This window comes from Epinephelus lanceolatus, chromosome 12 (assembly GCF_041903045.1).
Source record: "Epinephelus lanceolatus isolate andai-2023 chromosome 12, ASM4190304v1, whole genome shotgun sequence".
Taxonomy (NCBI): Eukaryota; Metazoa; Chordata; class Actinopteri; order Perciformes; family Serranidae; genus Epinephelus; species Epinephelus lanceolatus.
In genome coordinates, this window is record NC_135745.1 from 3,420,950 (window position 1) to 3,442,500 (window position 21,551).

General features: G+C 40.3%; 1 protein-coding gene across 3 annotated transcripts in view; it reads left to right on the top strand.

The window, feature by feature from the left end:
* The window catches only part of LOC117271887 (ADAMTS-like protein 2), a 79,530-nt gene that overhangs the window by 46,959 nt on the left and 11,020 nt on the right, over positions 1-21,551 (top strand). For all 3 annotated transcript variants that reach the window (XM_033650414.2, XM_033650413.2, XM_033650412.2), the window contains exons 8-15: positions 10,495-10,575; positions 12,702-12,877; positions 13,042-13,456; positions 15,920-15,988; positions 17,371-17,734; positions 18,026-18,126; positions 18,994-19,120; positions 20,519-20,732. In XM_033650414.2, coding sequence (XP_033506305.2) covers positions 10,495-10,575; positions 12,702-12,877; positions 13,042-13,456; positions 15,920-15,988; positions 17,371-17,734; positions 18,026-18,126; positions 18,994-19,120; positions 20,519-20,732 — 1,547 coding nt within the window. The remainder of the gene's footprint in view (positions 1-10,494; positions 10,576-12,701; positions 12,878-13,041; positions 13,457-15,919; positions 15,989-17,370; positions 17,735-18,025; positions 18,127-18,993; positions 19,121-20,518; positions 20,733-21,551) is intronic.

Here is a 21,551-nt window from a genome sequence, read left to right on the forward strand (position 1 = left end):
TATGCACCAGAGCACACCTAACACTCTTTCCACTGGAAGAGCATCTCTAGCCAGGTCTAAGTCCTTAACTTCCTTAGCTCTCTCACTCTCTGGCACCGTCATTAAGAATGCCCGGCTATTGCTCGTCCATTTTGTAAGGTGGAAACCACCTGAGGCGCACAATGCCACAAGATCCTTGCCCAGAGAAATGGCTTCAATCTCATTACTGACTGCCTTTAAACAGTCGTTTACGTAAAAATTCCTGAGAACTGTTTCCACAGCGTCAGGTGAAGATCCAGGTCTGTTTTCTTCTGCTGTCCTCCGTAAAGCAAAGTTGGCACAGCTAGGTGACGAGGTTGCACCAAACAGGTGGACGACCATTTTGTACTCCACCATTTCCTGTGTGAGGTCTCCTTCTGGCCACCACAGGAACTGCAGCAGATCTGTATCCTCTTCTGGAACTCTCGCTTGTTGGTACATTGCTTTAATATCTGCCATGACTGCAACATGATCCTGTCTAAACCGCGTCAGTACACCGATAAGGGAGTTAGTCAGGTCTGGACCCTGAAGCAGCTCCTTGTTGAGTGAGGTTCCCTGAAAGCTGGCAGCACAGTCGAATACTACACGGAATGTCCTTTTTTGTGGGTGGTACACCCCATGATGTGAAATGTACCACACTCTCCCGTCCTGCCGGCTCAGCTGCGTTTCTGGCACCTTTACTGCATAACCCTGTTTTAACAGGTCACTGATATAGTCTTTGTATTCCTGGTGGAATGCATGATTTTTGCTGAGTTTCTTCTTGAGACTTAGCGCTCGCTGCACCGCAGCACTTCTGTTGTTTGGCAAACTGACTGGTGATGTTTTGGTGGGCATGTTAATGTAGTAATGCCCATCGACATGATGCACTGAACTGGAGACAGAGTTGACGAACTGCTTGTCTTCTTGTGACATTTCCAGTTTGTCACTGCAGCTGTGCTCAGGAAAGTCGACATTGTATTGCTGTATGAGCAGATTTTCCACTGTCTCCACAGAAATCCTGTTGACTGTGACATGATGTTGCTCACTGCCATCCAATCCACTGTCTCTGTGTTCTCTTAGAGGGCCATTAACAGTCCATCCAAGGATTGTCTTAACTGCATAGGGCCCATTGTCTTGACTGTGGATAACTTTCCATGGCTCGAACGCTTCATGCACATTATTACCAATAAGGAGCCCTATTTCAGCATCGGTGCATGGCAGTTTTATTTCCTGTAGATGTGGCCATTTATCAATGTCCTTTTGTGTGGGTATATTTTCCCTTGTCACTGGGATGGTCTTCTGTGTGAAGACTTTTGGCAAGTTAATAAAGTTACTTTCCTCAAGTCCACTAACCTCCAAGTCTCTGAGAAGGCAGCTTTTCACTTGCTTAGTTAAGCTCATTGTAGTTAAGACAAGTTCAGTTCCTTTTCCCTGAAGATTTAGCTGTCGTGCTAAAGAGTCTGTGCAAAATGTGGCTGAGCTCCCAGGGTCCACAAATGCATAAGTTTCCACAATTTTGCTGCCTTTTTTTGATTTGACACACACAGGAAGTATGGCAAGAACACACTTTTCTCCGGCCCCATCACAGGTGGTTTTCTCCTGTTTTAGGTGTACAAGGGCACTTGAGACCACTGTTGGCTCTGGACTGGCCTCCTCTTGGCTGTCTGCACTTGCCTGTTCTGACACATCCTCTTTTCTGGGAATGTTTTTCTGAACATGTTTGGCATGCCAGTTTCTTTTTGCAGTCCTTACTTACGTGTCCTTTAACTAGACAGCCGAAGCAGAGACCAGCCTTCCTTCCAACTTTTCCTTATGAGTTTTTTCTGCTACCTGATAGCACTCTACAAGTGTGTGATTTCTCTTGCAGCACAGACACGGCTTGGTGAAGGCAACATTACTTGGTGTCCTGTCAGTCTTTGTCTTGGACTTGTCACTTTCTTTGTCTCTTTGTGTACTTACATTAGTAGCAAAGCTGCTTCCCTTTATTCTCTCTTTCTTGGCATTTTTGTTCATCGGGGATGTCTTCTTCTCCTTTTCAGGTGTGGGGCCTTGTAAATTACCAAAAAGAGGGTCTGCAGTGATCTTTGCTTGCCTATCCACAAAGATGACCAGGTCTGTGAATCTCACCCTCCTACGATCCCTGTCCTGAATCTCAAATGCCAGTGCCCTCCACCTTTCTCTGATTTTGTAGGGCAATTTTGAGATGATAACTCTCGTATTTGTCGGGTTATCTAATTCGTCCATATAATCGACATCTTCCAAGGCATTGCGGCAACTCACGAGGAAGAGTGAGAAATTGTTGAGTGCCTGTGCGTCCTCTGATTTTATTTGTGGCCACTTGAACATCTTTTCCATAAGCGCTGTGGCAATTTTCAGTTTGTTGCCATAGCGGTCTTCCAATAGGTGCATGGCTGCCAGGTAGCCACGGTCGGGGGGCATATGCTGACAGCTTTTTAAAAGATCACGTGGCTCACCTCTTGTATATTGTTCCAGGAAGTACAGCTTATCTGCACTGTTGTCTGTTTTAGAGTCCACTGTATGCTCAAATGCCTTGAGAAAGGACCTGAAGTCCAGAGGGTCACCACAGAAGACAGGAATATCTCGTTGTGGCAAACGAGCCAACTGTTGATGTTTCACCAGCATCTCTGTAATGTCAGTCTGCTGTTTCAAGACTTTGTACATGTCTTTTGTAGAGTCACTTTGGTACTGGGGAACCCCACTGGCTGTAGCACCTGACTCTTCCACCTTTAACACTTTAGGTACAGCTCCAGATGATGGGAGTGACATATTTGGGAGTTTGTCATACCACTGCAGGTTATGTTGATGGCTGGTTCCTGCCTCTCCTCGATGGCTTTCCTTCTTTACAGGAGTGTATGGTGTATGTGCTCCATCAGCATATTCATTCATTACATCACCTTTTTCCTGGGCATCATATCCTTCATAAACCCTGATTTTAGCATTGGCCTCTGCTAAAGCTGTTTGAACTTCCAATTCCTCCTTTTCTGATTGTAGCTGAGCCTCCTTTAATGCTAAAATTTGTTTTTGTTTAAGAGTAGCTGCCTTAGCTTCAAGAGCTACTCGCGTTGCTTCTTCTTTTAAACGTGCAGAAGATGCATATGAAGCACTGAATCGCCCACTGCCAGCCTTTGATGCTTTAGATCGTGACACCATAGATACACTGTCCATATAACTTCCCTCATCATGGCACATTTGAGGGTTGTCCTGGTAAAGTTCAGCATCATTAATCCACATATCAGCATTTTTAATAAAGTCCTGGAATCTGTCTTCCTTAGGTTTGAACCAGTAGTCTTGGTCTGCACTTTTCTTCTCTTCATTGAGATAAAGCAGAACGGATATGTTGCTTTCTTTGAACTCCTCAAAGGTTGTTTTTAGTGCTTTCATCTTTGACTTAACTTCCTCTAAGTTCACTTTCCATTAACTGCTCCATTTCGTTAGTTTTTGCAGTCGTTTGTCTCAGTTTACCTCTTCTCCCATTTATGTAATGATACAGCCGCTTTTCCATAAAGCTTTCTGTGTATTTGACTGCCCTCTTGTGGCCATCATCCGCAACTGTGTCTTTGTCGGCGTTTTCCTCCTCCATGACGTAGTCGGCTCCAATTAACTCACAAAAATGCGTCTTTTACAGTTGTGATGAGCAGTACCTTGTATTCCAACAGTATACGATTCCAACAGACCACCATGAAAGGTAAGGTACAGTCATTGTCTGCTTACCGCTTGGTAAGGTAATCCAATGTCTCGCTGGGTTCTTGCCGCAGCTCCTGTAAGAGCGCTGTCCGACGATCCCAGTAATTAGTTGGGTCCCTTAACGTAACGTTATTGTCCGTAATAATCCGTTCGTTTGAAAGTTTTTGACTTAATGTAGTGGCCTTTTTTACTAAGGTCCAAGTTGCTACTGTCGGCCACTTAATCTGTAGTAGTTGTTTTAGTTCTGACCCGTGTTCAATGAATTAATCCACTCTTCTTGAGGAACCCAGTGTTACTCACAAGTAGTCCACAGGACGCAGGGAAAACGTTGATGTTGCTTTATTTGAAGACGCACAAAAAAACCTGGTCCAATACCAGTATAAAGCAGTCCCAAACTGTACACGTTGTCACCTGCTTACTGGACACGCTACTACACACATTATGCACATTATACACGGTCAAAAACTTATTTCAGTCCACGCTTATGCAGATTCCTCTACATCCTAGCTGCACACATGGTTGTCCTTACTGCGCACATGCGGCAAGTTGCCCTAAAGCCCAATTAACTGTTGTAAAGCAACAAAACAGTATACTTTACTGCATTTAGCATCAGAACACAAAAATTGCAAACCTTTAACTTATAAATCTTAAAATACACATAACCTGTCCATATACTGTTGTTAAACTGTTGCATGAACTTAAATATAGGCAGAACATATTGCATATACTGGACAACAGAAACACTTTATCAAATATTACTTTGTGCCTAAGTGGCTCTCACAGATCTCTTCCTAGGAAGTTTGAGCGATCTGCATGAAACTGGGTGAACATAATCTAGGGACCAATATCTAAAGTTCCCTCTTGGCAAAAGTTGGAAAACCTACTAAAACTGAGCTTCTATAAGGCAATGAATATTGCGGAGGGCGTGGCTCATCACATAAAGGTGTATAACATCTCAAGGGTTTCACCGATCACCATGCAACTTTGTAGGCATATGACCACACACAATCTGAGGGGACCCCTCCATTATTGACCCAATCAAACAAAATGGGGGCGCTAGAGAGCTAATTTCTTATCTAGGCCTAACCGCCGTATCGATTTTTTTGCTTGGTAGATATGTAGAACAGGATGCCTCAAGGTGACTGGAGAAATTTAACTCTCATTGGCAACTGGGAGGCGCTATAACAACAGAAAAATGCTTAAAAATGGCTAAAATGCGACCGATCGCTGTGGCTCCCCCTGTGGCCGAATGTTTTATGTTTTTTTGTTTTGTTTTTTCTTTGTAATTTTTGGTATGACTAAGTCATGGTATGGTATGCTGTACGTAATCACGGAAAATGTGAGTGTGTCATTCTGTCAGTCCCACGTTTTTCTACTCACTGACGTGGTCAATCTATGTAAAACTGCACATAGGCATTGAGGATTGGCATAGGTAGAAGGTGAAAAGCTACCAATGGGTATGGACTAGTAAATAATAATAATAATAAATATAATTATGCTAATAACAATAAGAAGACCCTGGATATGGTATACAATATATACATGTCCGCATGTCTGAATGGATACAGATACACATGCATATATACACACACACACACACATATATATATATATGTATATATACATATACATATATACACACACTCACTTTAATTAAATAAACAAATACTGAAAACAATCATAACATTGATGCATTTCAAGGGTGTTTCTCACGACATTGTATCACACCACATGGACATTCTACTCCCTCAGAGCTTCCTCCTGCTGAAGCAGGTTATGAACATTAGCATCCTGTCTTAAAAAAACATATAAAAGGTCTCCAGATGTCATCAAAAACATGTTGCTTCCGTCTAATAATGTATGTTATCTTTTCCATTGTCATGTTTGACGCCATCACTTTAATCCACCTTCCAATTCTTGGTCCATCAACGTTTTTCCAATTAAGGGAAATTATACGTTTAGCTTGTAATATACACATATCTACAAATCTAGATTCTTTGCTTTGTAAGGGTAGATTGGTTGGATATATACCCAGAAGGAAAAGCTTGGGGTCCATTGGTAACTTCTTAGCTAACATCTGATCGATCATATTAATAACATCTTGCCAGAAGGATTTCACTTTCACACATTCCCATATGGTACAATTTTCCTCTTACTTCATTGCACTTGATACATGTATCAGGGATGTTATCATTAAACTTGGATACATACATGCCCCTTTCCAGTCTTGTAGTGATATTTCATCATCTATATTTTCCATCTACAGTCTCAGTTTAGGTTTTGAAGATTCATCAGACCCGGATATGAGCAAATCATACAGGAGTGAAATTAAACCTTTATCATAACAATGTCCTATAATTACTTTCTCTAATGAGGAAATAATAGGTATGTCCAATGAATGGTTTTGAGATGACGATATAAAATTCCTAATTTGAAGGTATTTAAAGAAATGCATTTTTGGAATGTTATATTTGGTTAATATTTCTGTAAAGGACATAAATTCGATCCCCACATCACTCCGATTCCCACATCACTCCAATTCCCACATCACTTTTAAAGACATTTTATGGATTCTTTGAGGAACAGATTTTAAATATAGTGAATTACTCTCTTCAGACGGGTGTCTTCCCCGCTGCCTTCAAAACGGCGGTGGTGAAGCCCCTTCTGAAGAAGAGTAATTTAGATCCCAACATTTTTAATAATTACCGACCTGTATCCAACTTACCGTTTTTAAGTAAGATTTTAGAAAAACTGGTTTTTAACCAAGTAAATGATTTTTTAAAAAGAAACAGTATTTTAGAGAAATATCAATCTGGTTTTAGGATGAACCACAGTACCGAGACAGCCCTTTTAAACATTTTAAATGATATCAGGTTGAATGTTGATTCACAAAAACTCACAGTCTTAGTACTACTGGATCTAAGCGCCACCTTTGATACAGTAGATCACCACATTTTATTAAACAGACTCAGAAACCTGGTGGGCCTCTCTGGTACTGTTTTTAACTGGTTCAGCTCTTATCTCACAGATCGTTGTTTTTTTGTAAGTATGGATACATGTTCCTCCAGAACGCATGAAATTAGGTGTGGGGTGCCCCAAGGGTCAATTTTAGGTCCAATTCTTTTTAATCTATACATGCTTCCCCTTGGGGACGTCATCAGGAGGCACGGCATCAGCTTCCACAGTTACGCAGATGACACACAGCTGTACATCACCGTGTCTCCTGATGACACAGGGCCAATTGATACCCTTTTTAACTGCATTTTAGATATCAAGTCATGGATGGCAGTGAATTTCCTACAGCTCAACCAGGACAAAACAGAGGTTTTAATTATTGGTCCTGAAGGCCAGAGAGAGAAACTTTTACCAAAACTACAAGATTTTAAACCTTCACAATGTGTAAAGAACTTGGGTGTCATTTTTGACTCTCAGCTTAGTTTTATTCCACACATCAAAAATGTAACAAAGGCAGGTTTTTATCATCTTAAGAATATAGCCAGAGTCCGCCCGTTTCTCTCTCAGGCTAACATGGAGGTGCTGATGCATGCTTTTATCTCTTGTCGTTTAGATTACTGTAATGCCCTGCTGTCTGGTCTTCCCAAAAAGACCATCTCTAACCTGCAGCTACTCCAAAACTCAGCCGCACGAGTGCTGACGAGGACCAGAGGGTGGGAGCACATTTCACCAGTTTTACAATCGCTGCATTGGCTCCCCGTGTGTTTCAGGATCGATTTTAAGGTTCTTTTATTAGTTTTTAAATGTCTTAATGGCCTTGGGCCATCTTATTTATCTGACCTGCTTTTATCATATCAACCCTCGCGGATCCTGAGGTCCTCCGGCACCAGCCTTTTAATTGTTCCAAGAGTTAGAACAAAAACCCACGGGGAGGCTGCATTCAGCCATTATGGCCCTCACTTATGGAACAGCCTGCCAGAGAGCATCAGGACTGCAGAGATTGTTGATGTTTTTAAAAGGAGGCTCAAGACTCACCTTTTTAATTTAGCTTTTAACTGATTTCTTTTACTCTTTTAATTTTTCTATTATATGTTCTTTTTACTTTCTAATGCTTTTAAATGATTTATTTTTAAATCTTTATGCATTTTAGTTTCTAAATCTTCATTTATTTATTTATTTATTTATTATTATTAATATTATTTTAATCTTTAACTCTTCTTTAATCTCTTTAATTTTTCCTAATCTCCACACCATGTGTGGAGTCCACCCCGGTCTGTCTGGGTCGGGGTGGTCTCTGTGGCGGCACTCCCTGTGGCCGTGAGCTATAGCGCCTCTCAGTGTGGATGGCTCCCCATAGGTGGTTCTTTCCTCACCTGGTTCCTCAGTGCCCAGCCATGTTATTGACTATATTGACTGTGTGTGTGTGTGTGTGTGTGTGTGTGTGTGTGTGTGTGTGTTTATATGTGGGGGTGGGAGGGGCGGGTTTTCAATATGTATGTATTATTTTTGTTTGTTTTTATTCTGTGAAGCACTTTGTGCTGCATTTTTAATGTATGAAAAGTGCTATACAAATAAAGTTTGATTGATTGATTGATTGATAAATGCGTCATCTTTTCTGTACATATCTTGCACTTTCCTTAATCCCTTTTCAGCCCATGTTCGAAATCCTGGATTGCTTCTCCCTGGTTTGAAATTGACGTTACCCTAAATAGGACTAAAACGAGACCAGGACAGATTGATGTTTAAAAAGTATCAAACCAAATGTTAATGACGTTTAGTACAATGGGGTTGTCTGTATTTTTTCTCAGACTTTTCCGATCCACTGAATACAAATACAAGTGAAGTGGTAAGCTAGGCCTCACCGAGCAGGATTCCAAGTCTATCCAGGCAGGGGTGTTTTCAGGAGAGAAAACATGATGGGCCGTAGTTGAGCTGCCCAGTAGTACCACTGGATGTTTGGGCATTGAAGGTCTCCTCGATCATATGGTAGATATATTAAAGACAGACGTAATCTTGGACATTTATTTTGCCAGATAAAGTTGGTAAACAATTTTCTAGTTCTAGTAAACAAGGAAGAGGGAGGGGGTAGGGGGATATACTTACCGTTCAGCTATTGAAAGCATTCTCACATACAACATAACAGTGTGGTAGGCAGGCAGCACAGCAGCAGAGAAAAAAATCTCTGCAGAGAGTGACCCGCACAGCGGAAAAAATCATCGGCTGCTCACTGCCCTCCCTCAGCAGCATAGCCACCTCTCGCTTCGTCAAGAGAGCCTCGAACATTAAAAAAGACTCCACACACCCTGGACATTACTTGTTTCAGCTGCTGCCATCAGGCAGACACTACAGATCCATCCAAACACACACATCCAGATTCAGAAACAGTTTTTTCCCACAGGCCATCACTGAACTGAACTCTCAATAGCACTGACTCTGCACACTACTCAATACTCGGTGCACTTTGCACTCGTTTTGCACTGCTGTTTTGCACGCTAGCACTTGCACTTGAATCACAGGCAGGCTGTGATTGCCCTATATGGACTTGTTTTTTAATGGGTTTTTTTATATGTGCATCTAAGATGTTGGATGAAATGTTCTGGTAGCCTTCGTGTTTTATTTTGTATGAGTGAGGGGAGTGGATGGAGGATTGATTACTGCTTATGTTGTCTTTGGTAGCCTTTTGTGTTTATGTTGTACAAGTGATGATAGTGGATGGAGGATTGACTGTTGCATATGTTTTTGCACCATATGGAGTTGCTTCTCCAATTTCGTTGTATCAAGCATACAATGACAATAAAGGTTTCTATTGTATCTATATTTTGGAATAAATAAAGGTATTTAGGAAGGATGTTCATTTTTAGGGTATTTATCCTGCCAAACATTGATATTGGTAATGATGTCCAGCGTTCTAGAGATGAGGTCGTAGTTTCTAGCAATGGGTCATAGTTTATTTGAGAAATCTTGTTCACCTCAGGGACAATTTTTATACCTAAATATGTGATTATTATTATTATTGTTATTATGTGAATTATCTGTAGAGTTAAAAGGAGAGACATGGACATTGCCATTTATCCTATCTGATTCATTAAGTAACATTATAGAAGATTTTGAGTAATTAATTTTGTATCCAGATATTTTCCCAAAGGTTTCAACTCGATCTATAAGTGCTGGAATGGAACTATTTAATTTTTTTAGGAATAAAATTTATATCGTCGGCAAAAAGCTCTATTTTATGTTCCAAATGACCTTCCCAAATTCCACAAATATCTGTTCTGATCCTAACTGCTATAGCAAGTGGTTCTCTTGCAAGAATAAATAGTAATGGGGAAAGAGGGCTTCCTTGTGGGCAACTTCTAGAGATATTGAAATGTTTAGAGACCACATTGTTGGTTAAGACTTCTGCAGTAAGTCCTGTACAAAGCAATCTAACCCATTTACAAAATCTATCTCCAAAGCCAAAGCGGATAAGCACTTTGAACAGATAAAGCCACTTGACGCGGTCGAAAGCCTTCTCCGCATCGAGTGAAAGTAAGACTGTGCCTTTCGCTGCTCTTTGACTGTGTAAAATATTAAGTAGTCGCCTGACATTGTGAAACCCCTGTCTACCCTGGATAAATCCATTTTGATCCCCTCCCACCACCCGAGGAAGCTGGCCTTCTAATCTTCTTGCAAGAACTTTGCATGATATTTTTGTATCTGAATTTAGGAGGCTAATTGGCCGCATATTTTACATTTTAGCCATGTTGATGTCTATGTTTTGTTCTGTTTTGCACACAGTTTTGTGACACTGGTCCCTGATGATTAGTGTTTGATGTAGGTGTTTGTTTTTTTCATCAGGCTATGTGTTCATTACCAACATCCCAGCTGGAGCCTCAGACATTCAGATCATAGAGAGACACAAGACTGAGAACATTCTGGGTGAGAACCTACAACTTGTTTAAGGTCAATAAACTGAGTATGAAATCATCAGATTTAAATCAGCAATTAAAGCAAAACCTACTGTAACAGTTGATCTAGGATGGGTTTTATTATAAAGCTTTATGTGTTTTAATATATCCATATGAAATAAGAAAGGCTACACATGGTCTGAATTTTTAATTGTGCCAACTGCATATAGATTGTTTTGATTTGAAAACAAGAACCAGTAGCTTTATTTGGTAACACTTGAAGGTATCTACATAAGGGTGACATGACACTGTCATAACTAGCCTATGACATGACACTGTCATGAACTTGCCATAAACATGTACATGTCATAGTTGACATTAAATTTGTTTGGGATGTCCTGGGATGTCCTTATAATGACAACTTGACATTAACATAAAGACATCTTCTGGTAATGTCATCCTGGTTAATGTTAAGTTGTCATTATAAGGACATCCCAAACAAATTTAATGTCAACTTGTCCTAGGGATGTCCCGATCCGATATTCGGATCGGTATCGGCCGCCAATATTAGCAAAAAAACGTGCATCGGCATTGGATCGGACTGCATGGAAAAATGCCGATCCAGTTTTTCACCGAGTCCGATCAAGGTTTTCCGGCCAGCTCAGCACTCTGCGATTCAAGCAGTCCATTCCAGTGATCCGCTCCAGCTCTTACTATCAATCCACCAGGCCAGCATGCAGATGGCAGACTGAGGGTAGGAAGAGTAGCGGTCAATTTAGTTAGCTGACTAGTTGTTTTCTGCTCTGGTTTTTTGAGAGTGATATTTTTATTTGGTTTACACTCTTACTGTTTAAGTAAAGAGCACTGATGGCATTGTTTTGGGCACAATTAGTGAAATTGGAGCCATGGATGGACTATTGCTTGTTTATTAAACAGTTGTACAATATTGTGTGACTGTGCACCAGGCTGGCACTGACACTAATAAAATAACTGAAAAGGAAAGGCTGCATTGTTTGTTAAATGTCAACAATGTCTTGTGGTGTTAATCTTTTTTTATTTATTAGGGGGCCAAAGCACAAGTGTGTGGAGTCTTGCTGCTATTTTAATTTCATTGTTAGACATTTTAAAGATTTCTTGTGTTGATTTATTTTCTATTTATTAAGGGGCCAAAGCAGCCAAAGCAAACCAGCTATATGTTTTATTTAATGTTAATGTTCAAGTTTAAAGTTTGTTTATTTAACCCTGTTAACAATAAACGGGTCAGTTTCTCATACTAACTGTTGTGGATCATTCTAACTAACCTGATTAAGTTGTTCTTGTTAGAGTAATATCGCTTGATCAAACCTTTTCTAATATGACTGACAACAAATTAAGTGAATATGTATAATATGCGCTTGGATCGGATCGGTATCGGTATCGGCCAAAACTCAAGGCTGTAATATTGGTATTGGATTGGAAGTGAAAAAGCTGGATCGGGACATTCCTAGTCATGACAAAGACAACTTTTGGTCAATCAATCAATCAATTTTATTTATAAAGCCCAATATCACAAATCACAATTTGCCTCACAGGGCTTTACAGCATACGGCATCCCTTTGTCCTTAGGACCCTCACAGCGGATAAGGAAAAACTCCCCCAAAAAAAACCTTTAACAGGGGAAAAAAACGGTAGAAACCTCAGAAAGAGCAACTGAGGAGGGATCCCTCTTCCAGGACGGACAGACATGCAATAGATGCCGTACAGAACAGATCAACATAATAAATTAACAGTAATCCGTATGACACAATGAGACAGAAAGAGAGAGAGACAGAGATAATGTAATGTCACTTTGATTAATGTCAAGTTGCCATAATCAAGACAACCCAAACAATGTCAACTTGTCATTACAAAAAACAAATGACACTTAACGACTGCAGTCATAAACATTCATGACATGTTCACAATGTTCATGACAGGTTCATGACTGTGTCATGTTATAGTTATGACAGTGTCATGTCACTCTTATGTAGATACCTTCAAGTAAAGTGTTACCCTTTATTTTTAGTACCACCATGTTGAAAATGACTAATATTTTGACTATGGGTTTTTTGGGGTTCTGATCCAGTTTTGAATATTACTGTCTTAGTCCCACCGCCTGACGTTTCCCCTCCTATCTAGCCCTGTCAGATGAAGCTGGTCATTTCTTCTTCAATGGAAACACTGTGTTTGACAATCCTCAAAACTTCCATGTGGCAGGAACAGTGTTTAAATACCGACGTCCAAGCAATGTATTCTCTGATGGGCTGGAGTATATCATTGCCCAGGGACCAACACTTCAGGGCCTGAATGTTATGGTAGTACAGGCACACACACACACACACACACACACACGCACGCACGCACGCACATGCACGCACAGGACACACAGGTATATGTGTGTTTCATTTTACAATAGTAAAGGAATGAGTTAAATTCGGTATGAGGTAGTTAAATTGTGATTTTCTCTTTGGACATGAAGTACTATAACCTGAATGGGAAGCTGCCCCACATCACCTATGAGTACACCATCCCTCACACATCTCATGACATCACTGCTGCAGAAGGCATCACCACAGGCCCCTCCCACCTCCGTCTTAACCTCACCTATAAAGAGGTAAACCAGGATGTCAGAGGGCATCAACTTAGAGCGACCAATCATAGCAGAGGGAGTGAGACATCTGTCCATCACTACAACACCCATCTGGGAGCTAATGACCAATCAGATGTCCAGCTGAAAGAAGACAAAGAGGAGGAGGAAGTAGTGTGGGAGATCAGGACACCCAGCCCTCCACCCCCAGCTGCCATGTTGGTCTACAGAGAAGCTGATGTCACCAGTCATGTATTTAATCATAATGATGTGGAGGAGCAGGGACCTCCAGTACCATCTGGCTACCGTGAGTCAGAGAGTGATTTGTTTTCTAACAATTGAGCTTTTTACTTTTTAATATTGATAACACATTTGTGCATAGGAGCTGCCAATAGCCAGCAGTGCAGTGATAGTTTATCTATTAATTAGACAGCTGAGAAACAATAAAATAAAGTAGTAAAGTGTCAGTAATGAGATTGTTTCTGTTTCATATCATTGATTGATGTAATTACAGTCAGGTCCATAATTATTTGGACAATGATACAGTTGTCGTCATTTTGGCTCTGTACACCACCACAATGGGTTTTAAATGAAACAATGAATACCTGCTTAAAGTGCAGACTCTCAGCTTTCATTTAAGGCTTTTTTCAAAAATGTAGTATGAACCGTGTAGGAATTACAACCATTTCTTCACACAGTCCCCCGACTCTAAGGGCTCATAAGTATTTGGACAAACTAACATAATCATCAATTAAACAGTCAGTTTTAATACTTGGTTGCAAATCCTTTGCAGTCAATGACTGCCTGAAGTGTTGGACACATAGGCATCATCAGATGCTGGGTTTCTTCCCTGGTGATGCTCTGCCAGCCCTTTACTGCAGCCGTCTGCACTTCCTGCTTGTGTTTTGGGTGTTTTGCCCTCAGTTTTGGCTTCAGCAAGAGAAACGCATGCTCAATTGGATTCAGGTCAGATGATATGACTTGGCCATTGCAGAACATTCCACTTCTTTGCCTTAAAAATGTCTTTGGTTGCTTTTGCAGTATGCTTCAGGTCATTGTCCAACTGCACTGTGAAGCATCATCCAATGAGTTTTGAAGCATTTGGTTGAATCTGAGCAGATAATGGTGCCCCAAACACTTCAGCTTTCATCCTGCTGCTCTTGTAAGCAGTCACATCATCAATAAATACAAGAGAACCAGTTCCACTGGCAGCCATACATGGCCATGACATAACAGTACCTCCACCATGCTTCACTGATGAGGTGGTGTGCTTTGGATCATGAGCAGTTCCTTCCCTTCTTCCTTCTCTTGTCTTCCTATCATTCTGGTAGTTGATCTTTGTTTTATCTGTCCATAGTATGCTGTTCCACAACTGTACAGGCTTTTTTGATGGTTTTTGACAAACTCTAATCTGGCCTTCCATTTTTAAGGCTAACCAATGGTTTGCATCTTGTGATAAACCCTCTGTATTTATTCTAGTGAAGTCTTGTCTTGCTTACAAGAGCAGCAGGATGAAAGCTGAAGTGTTTGGGGCACCATTACCTGCTCAGATTCAACTAAATGCTTCAAAACTCATTGGACGATGCTTCACAGTGCAGATGGACATTGACCTGAAGCATATTGCAAAAGCAACCAAAGACATTTTTAAGGCAAAGAAGTGGAATGTTTTGCAATGGCCAAGTCATATCATCTGACCTGAATCCAACTGAACATGCGTTTCTCTTGCTGAAGCCAAAACTGAGGGCAAAACACCCAAAACACAAGCAGGAAGTGCAGACGGCTGCAGTAAAGGGCTGGCAGAGCATCACCAGGGAAGAAACCCAGCATCTGATGATGCCTATGTGTCCAACATTTCAGGCAGTCATTGACTGTAAAGGATTTGCAACCAAGTATTAAAACTGACTGTTTAATTGATGATTATGTTAGTTTGTCCAAATACTTATGAGCCCTTAAAGTCGGGGGACTGTGTGAAGAAATGGTTGTAATTCCTACACGGTTCATACTACATTTTTGAAAAAAGCCTTAAATGAAAGCTGAGAGTCTGCACTTTACGCAGGTATTCATTGTTTCATTTAAAACCCATTGTGGTGGTGTACAGAGCCAAAATGACGACAACTGTATCATTGTCCAAATAATTATGGACCTGACTGTATATGCAACAGGCTTTTTTGTTTGTTGGCAGTGTGACCTAAGGATGGTATTGTCAGTTTGTCAATCTGTCCACCATTTCCAGAGCAAGATATATCTTGCCTACCGGCCACTACCACCAGTAGTTTTTCGTGGCACGCAATTTTACACATGTACTCTATATTTGAGAGTTTCATAATGATATAGTTGTTGTTGTTTTCATAAAAAACTTTTTTTCCAAAAAGTGTTACAAAGATATTAACTGAGTGGGATGTTTTAAAGTTGAAAAATAAACTCTTGCATAGACAACGGACATATATGTTTCTAACTGACCTCAAAATATCTTGTGCATGTGCAATGCAATTTCTTGTTACTTACTGGTTGACTTACTAAGCCAACATACATATGATAAGCTGATCAGGTAATATGGCCAGTATATTGTCCCATCTGTTACCCCCCCGACTCACACACATACATGCTTCCAGGGACAAATGTCTTTTAGACTGTTTAACCGACACTGTCAGAGTATATATTAGCCTTTACATTACCAAAATTTTCAGTAAGCTTGTAGCGTTGTGTCATTACTGTACTGTATGTATCTATTTGTTTCATCTTCTCTACATTTGTTTTTCTGTTCATTAAGGAAGTTCCTCCAACTCGATTGATGAGCCATCCACTGCTGATGACAACACTGTAGTGCTCCCTTTCCCAGGTAGGAAAGACAAATTAAGATTTTGTCTATATTTTGTGTTTCAATACCTTAAAGAAAATAATACATGGACAGAGGGTTACCAGATATTATATTGATATTGTGATATGAGACCGCATATTATCCTAGATTTTGGATATGGTAATATCTTGTCTTTTACTGGTTTTAAAGGCTGCATTATAGTAAAGTGATGTAATTTTCTGAACTTAACACACTGGTCTGTTATTTGCCTTTACCCACTTAGTCATATCCACAGTACTGAGGATTATACATCAAAAACCACTGTATAAATATTTTGTGAAAGCACCAATCAACCATATTTGCAGCAATATTGATAAAATCACGGTATTTGGTCAAAAATATTGTCATCTTTGATTTTCTTCATATCATTCAGCCCTACATTGATACCGGCCCTACATTGTCTTCTGGTTTTATACTTGAAATCTTATGCTACGATACACAGGGAAATGTAATGATAGTGAAATTTTTTATGCCTCTGAGCCGGCCACAGCCATGGCATTATGTGTTCGAGTTGTTTGTCCATCCATCCTTACGTACCTATGTATATCTGTCCATCCATATGTCTGTCTGTCTCATTCTTGTGAACATGATATGTCAAGTACGCCTAGAGGGAATTTCTTTAAATTTGGCACTATTGTTTACCTGGACTCGAGGATGAATTGATTAGATTTTGGTGGTCAAAGGTCAAAGACAATGTGACCTTACATGTTTCTCATTCTCATGAGCCCCCCCATTGACATTTTGTATCCAAAGGGTCAAAGGTCAGCTTCACTGTGACATCATAATGTTCTGCAAAAAACACTTTTCTGGCCATTACTCAACATCATATCTCAGGAACTGAAGGGGAAATATTTGATTAGATTCCTAATTGATGACACTAATCTTGGGTGTCCACCTTGAAACTGTACTGATTGTATAGATCTGGGTGTGAAGCATCCATGTTTTCACACATACAGTATGAATGTAAACTAAGAGAAACTTCACTGGTGTGTAGAGGCATACAACTGTTTTGCTGATTTTTTTTTTCATAATACTTCTCACACTTTTGCTTGGTTTTTGGGGTAGTATCATGAGTCAGCGTCATGACTAACTGGTGTGGGATAGGCCTCAGTATGTGAAGTCCTGCACACAGACGGATTGGATAGGACAGGAATAAAGTGAATGGAAAGACATTATGATCTATTCAAACATACAGACTCAACAGGCCCCATTAACTCCAGTGTGCTGTTCTGTAGCTTGGCCTTGACTTTGGCTTAATGTCTTATCTCTCAAATAATAGCCTTAATTATTTTTAGAATAATCTTTCTCACTAGTATGCATCAGTTCATATTAGGATGTTTTCATTTGTTTGTATCTGCTCACAGGTAGTCAGAGTGTTCATACTGCAGCCCTGCCAGAAGATGCCTCCTACCTGCTACTGGAGGACTTACATTACAACCAGACACAATCTAACACACACTCCTTCACACACTCAAACACACACTCTGTTGAGCACACACTCACTGATCTACATGCAGCAGTAGAAACACATGTGCAAACGCTGTCTGCCACAGACACAGAAATACACACACACCCACAGCTGGAAATACACTCAGACTTGCTCACGGTTACTGACACACACTCCATCACGCACACAGAAACAGAAACTGGCACACACTCACACACACACACTGCCATCTTGGTACAGCTGCAACAGGTGCCTGCAGTCCAGGCAGCCAACACAGAGAGGTATGAGGCAACAGCTGTGGAAGAGATACAGTATTTGCCTGAAGAGCACTGGCATGCTATAAGATGTAACTCACTACACAGTTATACCATACCTGTTATCTTGTATCCACACAATATTTAGCCTGCAGGTCTTGTCATTTCTCTCATTTTCTTAATATGACTTAATTTACGTTCTTTTCCTTCTGGCAGTGTAATAATTGTTTCATTACTGGGTTGTTATGAAATGAACAGGAAACTATCAGGTTTCAAAAATATGCCTGCCTGTCTGTCTCTGTCTCTGTCTCTCCCTAGTAATGACTTTGATGTGGGTCTTGAGCCAGATATTAGTCTGGCAGACATGTATCGCTGGAAGGTTTCAGCTTATGCTCCCTGCAGCTCAACCTGTACAACAGGTAAACACACTTACAACATGTAAGTACATCAGTATGACAATACCCAGATTTATTATATTTCCAAGTATTATGTTTTCAGGTTGTCCATCCATGCATCTGTCCCAGTCTCGTTAGTGCAATATCTCCAAAACATCTTGATCTTCAAATTTGGCACAAATGTCCACTTGCACTGAAAAATAAACTGATTAGAATTTGGTGGTTGAAGGTGACGGGTCAAGGTCACTGTAGCCTCACAAAACATGTTTTTGGCCATAACTGAGGAGTTCATGCTAATTATGACAAAACTTCTCAAAAATGTCTAATAAGATAAAATGATGACGTGATGACATTTTATATCCAAAAGGTCAAAGGTCAACTTCACTGTGCCATCATAATATTCTTAATTCTGGCCATTACTTAGCATCATATATATCTCAGGAACAACATAATATATCTCAGGAACAGAGGGGGAGACACTTGATTAGTGACTGAATTGGTGACACTAATGTTGGGTAGTCCACCTTGAAACTGTGCTGATTGTATAGATCTTTTTCTGTGGTAGATTGGTCCGCTTCTGCATGATTGCAACCCAAATAGTCTGTGGTGTGATGAAGTCGAGCAGGTTGTATTTGATGGAGTGGGCAGTTCAGCCAAATGTCACCAAAACGTTTTAAAGTATGGCGATACAACATGCCCATTGCATCTGATAGAAATAAATGCATACAGTAAAATGCAGAAGGATATTTCAAATGAAGTGGTCTATTGGTATTTGTATCACTTTAAGAGTACTGGTATTCATACTGGTGTCATAATTTTTTAAAAGATACCCAGCCTTAGTCTGCAATCTGTATTTTCACTGTTAACACTGTGTGTCTGTGTGTATTGCAGGTATCACCACTAGCTATGCCCTTTGTGTCCGATATGATGGTAGCGAAGTTGATGACAGTTACTGTGACTCTCTGACCAGACCTGAGCCTACGCATGAGTTCTGCAGTGGGAAAGAATGTCCTCCAAGGTACTGCCCTGACTGACTTACTGTCTGACTAACTGACGGACTGACTGACTGACTGACTGACAGGTTTGTTGGACTAAAACCCATTGTGATTTTCTTGTGTTAGAGATTGGCATAGCAAATTCATTTCAAGTGAGATGACACCCTCTGGATATGTTAAGTTAAACTAATCTACTGAATTAAAAGTACAGTTTGTCTGTGTCTTTAATTCTACTAAGATCTTAAACATAGCTATTTTAGCTAAATTAAGTAAGTCCTGAGGGAAAACCCAAACAAAATGAGTCACAGTACAAACCAAAGTTTGGGGAATTTTGTTGTAAAATCTATTAACTACAATTTTCATCATATCATTATCAAATTTTATCAAGTATTTTTTTGCTGAATCAGCAAGGATTGATGTAGGATTTAAATTAGCATTTTTTTCATTGGCAATCCTTAATCGTAGTAACAAAAAAGACACAGACACCAAGCCGATGGTTGGCTGTCTGTCAGTATTGGGCCGTCAGTGAGCGTCTGTTGCCCTACTCAGCGTAGTGTGTCCTGCACCATTGCCTCTTGTCGACCCCATTGATCTTTTCTGGACAGTTTTGCATGTTGAATTGGTATTGGCGTTGGCGTTGGCATTGACATTGGCGTTGGTGTTGGTTTTGGCAACAGTGATGGCGGAGACTGTAGGTGAATAAAATCAAGCTGACTGGCAGTGCAGCTCAGCGCATAAGAAGAGGATTGGAAGTGAGGAAATTAAACAAAGAACTAAAGTCAAGAGGGAGTGAGACCAACACAAACTTGTTACATTATGTAAGATTATTTTTTTCTAGCCATTGAGCTCTTTAGCAGAAACATTTCCTGATGGTTTGTGTTATTGTTGACTGGTGCACAGTAAATACGCTCTGTTCTTTCAACATTGGATTGTGTTGTTAATGTGATAATGTCTTCTGGTTTCCCTTTTTGAATAACAGAAATACAGTCTACTGCCACCTGTTGGTGTGGAGAGTTATTTTCTCACAAGCAGGGGCAGAACATACGCTTGTTAGCCATCATCTATAGTCTTTGCGTTGCATGCATGTGCAACTTTTTGGCTGAGACATGGCGACGTGTGACAACACAACAGTTGGCCGCCAGTTCTTTGAAGTCAGTTTGGTGTGTCTGGGCCTTAAGATAAAAGGTTTAAATGTAACAACATACCATAGACTACTAAGTTTCTTCACATAGTGGCTTTGAAATGCTCTGACAGAATCAAACAAGAATTGAATGCTAAGGTAGAAAATTCAAAACATAGGCAGAAGTAGGAATGGCATCTCTACATGTGACTGAAACAGTTTTCTTCACCATATATTCCTAAAACTCTATCACTAAATGTCAGACGTTACCAGCTTCACCTTCTTGTCACTTTGTTCTCAGATGGGAGACCAGTGGCTGGAGTGAGTGCTCTCGGACCTGCGGTGAAGGCGTTCAGTATCGTACTGTGCGCTGCTGGAAGATGCTGTCGCCTGGTCTTGACTCATCTGTCTATGATTCACTGTGTCTGTCACATGACCTTCACAAACCAGCCAATAGGAAGGCCTGCCTTGGCCAGAGCTGCGGGCCCCAGTGGGAGGTGTCTGAGTGGTCAGAGGTAATACAGCAAACTACAGTGCAATGTTTCTGCTGTGTAGTGGTACTGTCGACACTGATGGCTGTTAGATTTATGGTACTTAATTCAGATTTTTAGAATCAGAATCATCTTTATTGACCAAGTAGGAGTGAGCAAGGCATCATGCAATACTTTTTGCTTTCACTTTCATTTCTTGATCGGAGTATATCACAGTCCCTTATTATGCCTCCGTGCTGGCAATAGCTGTTACCAGAGGCATTATGTTTTTGGGTTGTCCATCCTCATCTCATTATTGCCAACATGATATCTCAAGAACACCTTCAAGGAATTTATTCAAATTTGGCACAAACATCCATATGGACTCAATAATGAACTAATTAGATTTTGGTGGTCAAAGGTCAAAGGTCGAGGTCACTGTGACCTCACAAAACATTTTTTTGGCCAACACTTCAGAATTCATGAACTATGACAAAATTTCTCAGAGGTCTAATAGGATATAATGATGAAGTAATGATATATCCAGAAGGTCAAAGGTCAGCCTCAATGTGAAATCATAATGTTTTTCAGAAACACTTCTCTGGCCATTACTCAGTGTCATATCTCAGTAACAAAAGGGGAGACATTTGGTCAGATACTGAATTGGTGACACTAATCTAACTCTGCTGATTGTATAGATCTTCTGTGCTGCAGGGAAGAAGATGTGTGTGAAGCATCCATGTTTTCACAGACATGGTTGTAAACTTGACTGGTGCCCGGAGCCATACAACTGATTCTAGTCTTACATATTAAATTAAAAAAGAAATTCTTGTGCACTAATGTATGATCTTTTGAGTTTTACTT